This window comes from Mytilus californianus, unplaced genomic scaffold, assembly GCF_021869535.1.
Source record: "Mytilus californianus isolate M0D057914Y unplaced genomic scaffold, xbMytCali1.0.p SCAF_7, whole genome shotgun sequence".
Lineage (NCBI taxonomy): Eukaryota > Metazoa > Mollusca > Bivalvia > Mytilida > Mytilidae > Mytilus > Mytilus californianus.
The window spans coordinates 57,706,940-57,719,748 of record NW_026262723.1 but is presented as its reverse complement, the minus strand read 5'-3'; the positions used below and the strand labels follow the sequence as shown (position 1 = coordinate 57,719,748).

The following is a 12,809-nucleotide window of genomic DNA, read 5'->3' as shown; positions in this document are numbered from 1 at the left end:
ATCATATTTCGTTGATTGAAAAAAAAATGTATTTTCGTGAGTACTTGATTTCATGGTTTTGCAAAGTCTGCATACCATATATATATACAAAAATCGGCATACCACATATATAAAGAAATTTCTACCTCGCTGAACATTCCAATTCATGGTTTATGCATACCAATAAAATTGATGAAAATATCATTCAAATAATGAAAGAACCTAAGTGAGCGCGCTCACATACCCCACGTCCCCAAATTGTCATTGGAGAAATAAAATAAGTGTAAGAAAAAAAAATTGTATTAGAAAAAAAAATTGAATCATAATTTCCTGTCAATATGCACATCTACATAGTATGTCCTTATTATCTACACAGTTTCATGAAATTCTGTTGTGTGGTTTGAGAGGAGTTGCAATGACAAAAGGTTGCAGTAGTATATTGGGCAAATAAGTTCAAAGGGGCGTAACTCCTGGGAAAAAAATTGAATCGTAATTTCCTGTCGATATGCACATCTACGTAGTATGTCCTTATTATCTGAAAAGGTTTCATGAAATTCTGTTGTGTGGTTTGAGAGGAGTTGCGATGACAAAAGGTTGCAGTAGTATATTGGGCAAATAAGTTCAAAGGGGCGTAACACCTGGAAAAAAAATTGAATCGTAATTTCCTGTCGATATGCACATCTATGTAGTATGTCCTTATTATCTGAAAAGGTTTCATGAAATTCTGTTGTGTGGTTTGAGAGGAGTTGCGATGACAAAAGGTTGCAGTAGTATATTGGGCAAATGAGTTCAAAGTGGCGTAACTCCTGGAAAAAAAATTGAATCGTAACTTCCTGTCGAGAAGCACATCTATGTAGTATGTCCTTATTATCTGGAAAGGTTTCATGAAATTCTGTTGTATGGTTTGAGAGGAGTTGCGATGACAAACTGTTGCAGTAGTACATTAAAGTAAATAAGTTCAAAGGGGCGTAACTCCTACAAAAAAAATTGAATCGTAATTTCCTGTCGATATGCACAATTACATAGTATGTCCTTATTATCTAAAAAGGTTTCGTGAAATTCTGTTGTGTGGTTTAAGAGGAGTTGCGATGACAAGAAATAGGACTGACGGACTGACTGACGGACGGACGGACGGACAGACAGACGGACAGGTCAAAAACATTATACGCTCCGCAACTCGTTGCGTGGGGTATAATAATGAATTCACAGTATCCGTTTCATTAAATTGTTTGATATGATGTATCAATAATTTCTAATTATCAAAGATTAATGTAAAGAGAAGAGACACAAGGAAAGCCTGCTTGTAACCCTTGACTAGCAAAGATTAAATTAATTATGCAACAGTTTTATGTATAATAGGTTTTAAATTTGTCATCTACATAACATCTGAAAAAGCTATAAAAATATCTTTCTACAACCGTAAGCTAGAACAGAATGCTGGGGACACATGTACATGTACTATCTTGTAATGACATGTAATACACATTCCAATTTCGATTTTATGAATAAACTGCCCCAGTTGACCTGGGGTTATTTGGTGGAAAACACATCATAGGACATTGTGACGTAAAGATATTTGCTTTGTGACATCAATTTTTCCAGAAAAAATACCAATTGCCATGAAAGATCATGTATAGAATCCCCAAAAATAGAAAATTTAATTAAAACAAACAATAAACTTATATAAACAATAAAATATATGAAGAAAATAGACCATTAATGGCTATATTGATTCTTCTACAGGAAATTACTTTTTTTATTTCCAAACTAGTTGAATTCATGCAAACAATTTTGATTGCAAATTTAACAAACCCTGAAATCACATTTTGGATTATGTCCAATAACTTTTAAGTATATAAACATAACAATGTATTGAAAAATTTATCTTTGATGTGTAATGGTTATTTAGTTTGAAACATAAAAAATATCAGTTAAAAGTTTTTCAGTAATTAATCAAAATTAATTAATTATTGCTATTACAGTAAGATGTTTGGGACCATAACTAACATCTAATTTTCAAATACTGAAAAATACTATTACATTTTTTTTCTTTGAAAGTGCATGTATTAAATCTGAAATCTGTTCACAATCATAATTTTTCTTCTGTTGGTATATCAAAGATTTATTTCTTGTTTTAGTATTGATTTGGATTTTCAAATTTAGGAATTCACTTGAAATTCAGTTTAAGTTTAGGTTTCATTAATTTAAATTAAAATTGCTGTCTATCAATTTAATTGATTTTTTTAAGCTGTGATCTATGCCATGCCTCCTCAAAGCATAATAAAACTTTTAGTCACATAAACGATTTTGAAGAAGTGAGTAGAATTTGTACAAAAATAAGGACACACACAATTAAAGAACCTTTGTAAGCATGCTCACATACCCCACGACCCAACATTGTCACTGGGCAAACAAAATCTCACTAGATAAATCTCACTAGATTCCTAAGTTAAAAGACTCAAAATCCTACTAAAGTCAAATGATTAAAATTTCTTTTGGATATGCACATCTACATATTATGTCCCTATAATCTACAAAGTTTTATAAAATTCTGTTGTTTAGTTTCAGAGAGTTGCAATGACAAACTGTTGCAGTAGAATCTTTAGGCCAAAATTCTAAGTTCAAAGTGGCTCAACTCCTAGAAAAAAAAAAAGAATGATAATTCCCTCTTGATGTGGACATCTACATAGTATGTCCTTATTATCTATAAAGTTTCATAAAAATGTGGTTTCAGAGGAGTTGAGATGACAAGAATAGGGCTGATGGACGGAAGGACAGAATGACGGACGGACGGACTGACAGACGGACAGACAGGAAAAAAACTTTATACCCTACGGAACTTTGACAGATTTATCAACTTTAAATTACACCACTGAAATTAAAATTGCCTCTTGGCAGAAAAAAAATGGAAAGGTAGGTACCGTAGGTTAAATTATATATTTTTTTTTTTTTTTTTTTTACATGGACTTTATAGGATAAAGTTCTGGAGTTAAATGGTGCTTAACCAAAATTTTCTTGACTTAAAATATTCAACTAAAATGTCTGTATAATGTGTTGGAGTACCAAATGTATGAAAACTTGGTATAGGTAGGGAGGCAGGAAACAGAAGTATATATATGTTTGGCCTAGTGTAGGTAGGGAGGCAGGAAACAGAAGTATATATATGTTTGGCCTCATATGATACAGAACCCAGTTTTCACGAAAGGTTGCATGCAAGAAAAGAATTTTCAAGGCTGTTTTCATATTGATTACTAAACTTAATTAAAAATAAGTGATCACTCATTCTGCCAATTCAGTGATTACAATGTAATGTTCTATAAAAAAGATAGATAAGTGTACAAAAACAGAATTAAATGGAGGCTTTTCAACAAATTTCAATCAATTATTTTTGTCAGAATTTAGTCAATGGTTTGCAGAATAAATACTTGGTTTACATTTATAGGTAAACATTCCAGTAATTAGAATTCTGTAAAAAGTAGTTCAAATCATGTCAAATCTAAATAAAGTTTAAAAATATTTTCATTTTCTCTCACAAATAGAAAAGGCAAAATCAATTCATTCCTGCACTTAATTCTGAAGTTTCATTTTCAACAATATGCTTGTTAGTGAAATTAAATGGATTAAAAGAGAAATTAACATGGGTCATAAATCATAAAATTCTTTTATTGAGACTTAAAACATGTAAAAACATTTAAACAATATTTAGCAAAAATGTCTTCCAATGTTAGTACTTTTAGGGGAAGATCCTGAGTTTTTAAATAAGGTCCACTTTCTAATAATAAAACTCTGTAGGTCATTGAATTTACAATTATTTTCCCCAGTATTTAGGGCATGCATACAGCAATTCCCTCTCTTGGAACAAATAATATAAGCAAAAATTGCAAATTCCAACGTTTGGCATGGAAAACCCACAAAATACCTCAAATAAAAAAATTAAAATAGCAGCTCTTATAGCACATTTTAATGTACTGTAGAAGAATCTGTGCAAAAGAGTTGGTTCACTAACTCATAATTTTGGCCCTTGAAATCTGAAAATTGCTACTGTGATTATGTTTATATGAAAATTTGATTAAAACATGTGTTAAATTGTCCAATTGTTTCAGTTAAAATAAGATTCTCAGCAATTGCTCATTAGTGATGTATTTGGGGGGTCGTAAATGTAGGTGAATTTCGTTAAAACCTTATTATTTGCTTATTTGGCAAAAGGAGTAGGTTCAGTAAGAACCCTTTTTGGCCTCAAAATATAGCAGTTTTACAAAATTGTTAAAATATAAACTTTTAACTATTCATTGGAAAGGAGAATACTTCTGTTACATACATATGGGCTGTTTTTGATAATACAATGCACATGTATCGAGTACTAGCATCATGAAGTCATGCTAAATAACTGAAATCTTCGAAATTTTAGCATTTTGGTTAATTTTTAGACGGTTTCCGTCTGAAATGGAAGTGGCCGCATTTGTGTTCATTCTTAATATTTAAATGTAAGTTGTATTTGATGATAATACATAACATATATAATGGTTGAGAATGAACACGGATGCGGCCACTTTCATTTTTGACAAAAACCATCTGAAAAGTGACATATCATGGCATATTTGATAGATTTTTCATATTTAAGCTTGAATTTGAGCGTCTTTAATGACTAAATCGGTTCAAACCTTTCGCATAAACTGATCGAATCGACTGAAGTAGATACTTAAGTGTTTAAAAAGTGTCCAAAATCTTTCATCAGATGAACTTGAATTTTGAGGCCAAAATCGGCCCTTACCGGACCTACTCCTTTATGATGGTTTTCTGAAAAATTAAGTGCCCCCCGCCCACAAATATTTTTGCTGAATTATTCTCTATATATCATATTCTTTACTTTCAACCAAATTTTCAATGGCTGAAGAGTGTGTTACATACAAAATCATGAAAAAAGGTTGATAAAGGTGAAACATGTTTTGAAAAAAGGACTAAAATTGAAATCTATCCCTATTTCATGCTAATATTTATATATATATATATATATGAATATGAAGCTGATGTATAATAATTATTATTATATTTTAAAAATAATACATTTAGCAATACATGCATAAAATAATTTTCTCAAACAACAGAATTTAAAAAAAATACACCTTTACAGGGCCGTTTATTTGGAGTTACTGGCTGTACTCCTTTGGTGGAATTCTGTCAAGCAGTTTTCAAGGAGTTGCGGATTAACAAACAGATATAAGCAGAAATGGTAAGTCCATGTTTTTATATGGGAAACCCCAAAAATCACTCCGATTTAAAATCAAAGTAGCAGGTGCTCAACTCATGTTTATAGAAGATCTGTCAAGAAATTTAAAGAAGTTATAGAATAATAACAATGACGAGGACCATGTGGACAGCAACAGATGTGATCCTTATGTGTTGCCGCATATAACAAGTATAACCTGTCAGGTTGCTCAATAAGAAAAAGCAGTTTGTCAAATTTCATATTTGTTCGACATAATGCATTCTGAGGAAGAAAAACTATGTTTAGGTCAAAAACTGTTGCCTATGACCTTTTTGTGTTTTCTCCTAAGAAATGTATATTTAGGGATTGTTCTTAAGTAAAAGACCTTGCATTGAAAAATTGTTCAAACAATTTGTACAATAGCAGTTTGATTCTCATTATATTTTCATCACCACACTATTTTCTTCAAATTTAAAAAGTACTATATCTAAACATGGAACATATTGCATATTATTTGACTCTGCAAATTTATTTAGATTTAATTTGAATGTATTTAATATTAAATAAAATTAGAATCTTAAAAATATCTGTCGCCATCCATACAATTCAACTGTAATTTGGTAATACAATTTTGGAATTAGTATTGATTATTGTTAATATCATACAAGAAATGTAAAAAATAATATACTTTTGCCTATCTAAGGGAAATAACTCATTTGCATAACCATAAATATTGCATCAAAATCATATTCGTTCAATGTAGTCTTTATATCTGCATAAAATAAATTACTGTAAATGTAAATACTTACAGGAGTAAGGTATTTGTAAGTCAGGTGAGCATTTTCTGCCAGTACATCAGCAGCTAGATCATAGTACTGAAAGGAAAACAATATGCATCAAATGACTAAAAAAATCATAATCACATCTAAATGTTGTAAGGGGAGTAAGTCAAAAGTTACTATGGCAAAAACAGCAGATGTAACAATCATGATTGCTTTTTTAACCTCAAGTGGCAAATAGTTCATGCATTTTCAGAATAAAAAACAAATTAACAATCTATACAATAGGTAGGTTCTGTAAAGTGGTATGACCAGGATAAAGCACTAAAAGTTTGGACTGTCACTGAAAAAAGATGGCATGTTGGATAGGATCAGACATTTTGCCTTAGATGAGTTGACCTGCTGCCCCTCAAATAGTTGTTACAGGGTCTTTAATGTTCAGAAAATGTGGTACTCTTACATGGGGAATCACAATTTAACATTAATGAACTTTCAAAGCAGGAAGGTTTTTAATTTTTGGATAAACAAAAATATCATAAAAAGAGAAAGGGTTTACTTACTTCATATTTGGCATACAACAAAAGGAGGTTTCCAAAAGTTTCTGGAGGGAAGGGATTCTGTTGCAGTAAAAACTGCATTTTCTGAAAACCACCAGTGGCATTGGTTTCCATGTTCATCAGAGCTTGGTTGTGAAGAGACACTGCATCTAACTCTTCTTCGGCTCTTGGTGGCATGTCGGTCAATGCTTCACATGAAGCTTCATCTGGAAAAATAATGAAAATTGATGTAAAGATTTGATAAAGCTAACAGGGAAGACATGGAACAAATTAAAACAGCATGAACCTTCATTAAAGGTAGATGTAATAAATTTACCAAACCTTAGTTGGTTATTTACAAAATGTGTTTATTAAATGTTTTTATTATTATATTATTCAGTCATATCGCTATAATAGCTGTAGTTTTTAAATGAAAATCTCAAATTGAGAACATAAAATAACACTATCTATTCTACTACAAACATGGGGTAACTCAAATCTGGAAACACATTCAATTGTAATTAATCACATTTTCCTAAATTATCCACAGAGTGTTTGATGAAGGTATTGTGTTTAAAATGACATCAAACTGGGTTTTTCTTATATCAATTCAATAAAATCCCTCTTGTGCTGATCACACTGACATCAGAGAGGATGAATATTGTGTGGTCAAAATGGTTCCCACCTTATTTCAGATAAAATGGTTCCAAAATTATTTCAGTCAAAATGGTTCAAAAATGATCTCCATATCTTTTCAAATTTGAAATTTGAAATTTAAACAGAAAATATGTGGACTTTTATTTACATTGACCACCAAAATATGAATAGGAAAATTGCAATAACAGAAATATTGTAATATGACAAATTTTTAACCACAACTATTTATGCGATGTATTTTGAATTTTGAGAGGAATAACATAATGTGCACACATTACCCACAAACAATTACCATACATTGGAAGTACCATCTTTTCATAGTCTATCTCCCAATTGGTTATCCTGAACAACTATTCAAAATATATATGCTAATGCGGCACAAATATCAGTTTAAATTTCTAGTTAAACTGACAAAGTTAGTCATCAGAACTATGACTTATGTCTGAAGTGATAAATCAGGAAAGTGGGAAAAAGACTTCAGTTGAACCAAGGTACGTATATACTGTGGATTCATTTATTTTCTTGGGTATCAATTTTCGTAGATTGAAGAAAAATTGTCTTTTTGAAATTTGAATTTGTGGAGTTGCAAAAGTTTGTATACAAGCCTAAAGAAAAAATTAGACTTTTTTTAAACATTTACATTAGTGGTTTCCCTATAATGCTATTCCCACCAAATCAACGAAAATTGGTACACCACAAATAATATTAATGAACCCACAGTATATCAGACAAAATTGTTATGCTTTACATACAAACATAAATACAAAACTTACAATTCTTGAGTTGATATTCTATAGCCGCCTTGAGATTAAATGCTTCAATCAACGCTGTCTCGTGGAGAGTTAGAGTATTACCAACACTTCTAACATCTATCCCTTCTGTTGTCATTCCTACACTTAATTCTGTAAAAAAGATATTGTCAATATGTTAACAAATATTACTGGGCTTGTACAAGACCCCCCCCCCCCCCCTTTCCCAAAATACAAAAAAATATTAACTTCTGTTCCTGCCTAATGCAAAATTTAATTTGTTATTGTATTTTAATGTAAATGATTTATTTATAGTTACTTTATGTCTTTGAAGACTGATGCATTCCCACTTATAAACCTATCATTTGTCTTATTGTTTCATTTGAGATAAATATTTAACACACTTTTATTTCTTTTACAAAATCAAAATCTTCCTTAATGTACAATCTTCTTTTTTATTGTCCTTTAATGTAAGTGCTTTATTCAGAGCTTCTTTACGTCTTTTTGAACACTTACACATCCACACTTGTAAACCTTATTTATTTTTATTATACTCTGCATGCATTATAAATACTTTTAAGTCTTAACATACTTTTGTTAAACTGCCAAAAATCAATAACAATATTCACTGTACATTAGTGTTAATTTATTTCATATAAGATTTTCAAGATCAATAAAGCATGAACATTTTCTTTGTCCAATGATACGAATTGTATCCGCTCTAGATCTGGAGATCTAATTACTCTTGATCAATAGAAATAATGTACTGTAAGAAGGAAAGATATGCAGTTATCTCCCATATTTTCTGTAATATATGAAAATTCATGTAATTAGATTAATTTTCATAAAAAATAAATAATAAAGTATGAAGGAATTTAAAATCTTTTAATGAACAAAATGGCATTTTTCTTTGCTACTTCCATGAATTATTAAATCAATAATTGCCAGTTTGATTCATAGATTATACCATCAATCAGTTATTCAGGGTAAACTGCTGACTATTTATACTCCTCAGCCTCCCATATCATTGAGGTCTGCTGCCATTGGATTCTGGTTACTTACTGAACTGATTTTAAATGGAAACTTTATGTTGACTTACTCTCCAATGGTGAACTTTGACCTCTTTTGCTAAATTTTCTAGCAAAATTTTCTAATTATTTTTCAATAAAAGATTCTTTTTATTGTTTAACTGACCAACAGCCTATGAACACACATTTTAAGACTTTTGCTCATAAACAAAATAATGAGGAACACACGACTTTTGCAGATAAAATTTTACCTGGGTGTTCTCTAATACCCCTCTCAATGATATCAGCAATATGTTTAAGTGCTGGCGCATATTGTTTCAACATGTAGTGACATAGAGCTATGTTATAGGATAGATCAGCTTTGTATCCTAGTATCTGCATGGCTGTAGTAAACTTTGAGCAAGCTTCTTCATATCTTCCATCCTAAAATCAAAGTATATCATTGTATTTTTTTTAAATATGAAAATGAATCCATATCTAATATAATCAAGACTGAAAAGAAAGGTGGAGGGGCAAACTTCTGAAAGTGACAAGCACAAAAAAACAAACCCTTTCTTTAGACTTATGGTCTATAAGTTAGTCTGTGTCCTCTTTCATTTTCATTTTTTTTATATCATAAATTTTTGTTTGGGGGGGGGCAAAAGTTCTGTTCCTATACCAGTGCAACTACTGAGTAATATGTTAGAGCAAAGAGTCAAATACAGAAATATACTATTGACTTTAAAATTATGTTAGCTCCACAAAGGAGAAAAGCACTCTGTCCGTACGAATGACATCTACTAATAATATAATAAAGTTTTACCAAAAGAATTAACTAAAAGGCAATAGAATGTGTTCATATAATTTATTTGTTAAGTTATTCTCATGTAAATTTGGTAGGATAACTATAAGGTTTCTATGTCCTTTATATTCAAACTTTTCTCTTTTTGTATTCTGTACATTAAAATGCAATTAAAAAATTGACATATCTTTCCAATTCTATATCTATTTAAATTGATTTGAATATTAATATTCTAATAACTTAAATCTGAACATACGAAATGCTATTACAGTCAAACCTATTATAAAGGTCACCTCTACTAAGCGAAAACCTGTCTTGTCACATCACCCTCACCTTATCCCACTGTAGTTATAGGTTTGCATTTTAAACATCAATTCAAAGGTCACCTATTTTTAAAGGTCAGTTTGATCTGCTTGCAAGGCTGACCTTTATAAACAGGTTTGACTGTAGTTATGTATCATACTTTACCTTAAACAATAGGCATCCAAGATTGATTTCTGTATCTGGATCATCTGCTGGACATTGCTCTACCAAACTCTAAAATATATAAAGATCAAGATTTAATATTTAACTTCTGCTAACATCATTAAGTAAAGAGTATGATGGAATTCTTGGATAATTTAAAGATTTCATCACAGTATTGCTATAATGTATGAGTAAAATACAATATTGTCTGGCACATATCTAGGATTTTTCATTAAAGTAGGGATTAAAATAGCAGCATACTCCATTTTTTGTTGTCTACTGCTACTTATTACTTTTAAAGAATCAGATGACTCTGCAGTAGTAATTAATTGTACTATTTGAGAAAAGTATAAAACAATATATAAGCCTAACTGTGTTGAAATCATTTAAGTTAATAGACCTTTGAAAATAATGTATTAGTGTCCAAGTTCATATGGAAGTTTGTCAAAAATATGATGTATTATCATATAACACAATATGACTCATGCATCTGCATGTACATCATACGAATTTTCTTATATGATTATCAAACCTCGAGTATCAAACAGTTAAAATATATGGGCAATCTATGAAATCAATGAAGTAGACAAATATATATAAGAATATGAAATGGCTTTTTCACAGCTAATTAAACATTGGCAACAGATGATTTTTTAATTTTGCTTCTTCATCTTTCTATACATCATGTACATGTATTTCTTAATCATCTGAGTTATTCCCCCATACAATGTTCCATTCTAAAATATTAAAATACTGCAACATCAAAAAGATTTTACTTCAATAAAGTTTTACTCCAAACTTGAATGAAAAATATTGATATTTTTCCATAATTTTTCTGTCAGTATGGAATATGCCAATCAAATTTATTTGCACAAAAAGTGTATACATTTCACCAGCAGACGTAAAATGTATGCATTTCTCCTACTATATAAACCTATCAAACTTCAGTACATGTGAGGTCTGCTGCCATTGGATTAAACATGATATATTACACTATGTAATGAATACTAAGAAAAAATGAAAATGACTTACTACTAAGAAAATATGAAAAAGTAACTAAGTATACTATATAATAAGAAAAATATGACTACTATATACTATCCAATGGTGAACTTTGACCTCTTTTGCCATTTGGGAAATAATTAACAATATTTTATTTTTTTCTTAATTTGATGTGTTCCAATGTTAAGCATTGTTAAGTGCCACAATATAAGAATTTTTCAATTATTTAATTTTGCCTTCAAAGAATTTTTTTTACCTCCTTATGATATGATTGTAAAACATAACATTCAACAGTGAATCATTAGGATATGACATAATTTTTGACATGTTGCATATAATTTGTAAACAGATGCAGTATATCTGGTGGAAAAGACTGCACTGATTCACAAAAAAATTCTAACATTAGAGTACGGGAAATTATAAAAATATTACAACTAATCAGGCACGGATCCAGCTGTTATTAAAAAAAAAAGGGTGGGGTGGGGTGTGTTCCAACCATATGTCCCCATACATAGCATTAGTTGTCAAACAAAAAGGGGGGTTCTGACCCCCTGGGACACCCTCCTAGATCCACCACTGCTAATCCTAACACAAATATTACTGTACTTATCCAAATTAAATGTTTTGCAAATTAAATAAAATGAAGTGAAGAGGTAAATTCACAATGCTGTAAATCTCAGACAGTGTCTTTTATAAATTACTGGTAAAAAGGCAATAAACAAGAGGCTCTCAAGAGCCTGAATTGCTCACTTGTAATTTTTTGCTTAAATCTTTCATCAATGATTATTTTTGCTTTTCAATATATATTAATGAATGGCTTAAAACTTCCATTGAAATGTTCTTTGTATCTGTCATATTTTCTTCAAAATCAAAGAAATGTATTTTACCCTAGGTTTCATTTTAGCCATAGTGGCTATGTTTCTTGACGTACAAGAAAATAAAATACAAAATTTATACTAGATACTCTGAAACTCATTCAGCCCAAGTTTAGCTGAAATTGATTCAGCAGTTTCAAAGAAGAAGATTTTTTAAAGTAAGCAAACTAAATGAACAAATTGTGAAAAATTGATTTTAAAGGGCAATAACTCCTTAAGGGGACAATTGACAATTTTGATCATACGAACTTATTTGTAGATCTTACTTTGCTGAACATTTTTGCTGTTTACAGTTTATCTTTATCATTAATAATATTCAAGATAATAACCAAAATCTGCAAAATTTCCTTAGAATTACCAATTAAGTGGCAGCAATCCAACAATGTGTTGTTATATTCATCTGAAAATTTCAGGGCTGACAGAGCTTGGCCTAATAAACATTTTTACCTCTCATCAGATTAGCTCTAAATGCTTTGGTTTTTGAGATATAAGCCAAAAATTGTATTTTACCCCTACGTTCTATTTTTAGCCATGGCGGCCATGTTTTTTTACAAAACAGAAAATGAACCCAAACTTTATTCTAGATACCCTTAGAATCATTCAGCTTAAGTTTGGTTGGAATTGGTTCAGTAGTTTCAGAGAAGAAGATTTTTTAAAAGTTAGAAAACATGATAAACAAATTGTGTAAAATTGTCCTTAAAGGGCAATAACTCCTTAAGGGGTCAATTGACAATTTTGATCATTGAACTTAT

General features: G+C 30.4%; 1 protein-coding gene across 1 annotated transcript in view; it reads right to left on the bottom strand.

Moving 5' to 3' along the window:
- LOC127707830 (tetratricopeptide repeat protein 30A-like) overlaps positions 1 to 12,809 on the bottom strand; it is a 55,308-nt gene that overhangs the window by 25,874 nt on the left and 16,625 nt on the right. Inside the window, exons 5-9 of the mRNA XM_052212582.1 lie at positions 10,184 to 10,252; positions 9,186 to 9,357; positions 7,931 to 8,059; positions 6,525 to 6,727; positions 5,995 to 6,060 (exon numbers count right to left, since the gene is read on the bottom strand). Of these exons, the coding sequence (XP_052068542.1) occupies positions 5,995 to 6,060; positions 6,525 to 6,727; positions 7,931 to 8,059; positions 9,186 to 9,357; positions 10,184 to 10,252 (639 nt within the window). The remainder of the gene's footprint in view (positions 1 to 5,994; positions 6,061 to 6,524; positions 6,728 to 7,930; positions 8,060 to 9,185; positions 9,358 to 10,183; positions 10,253 to 12,809) is intronic.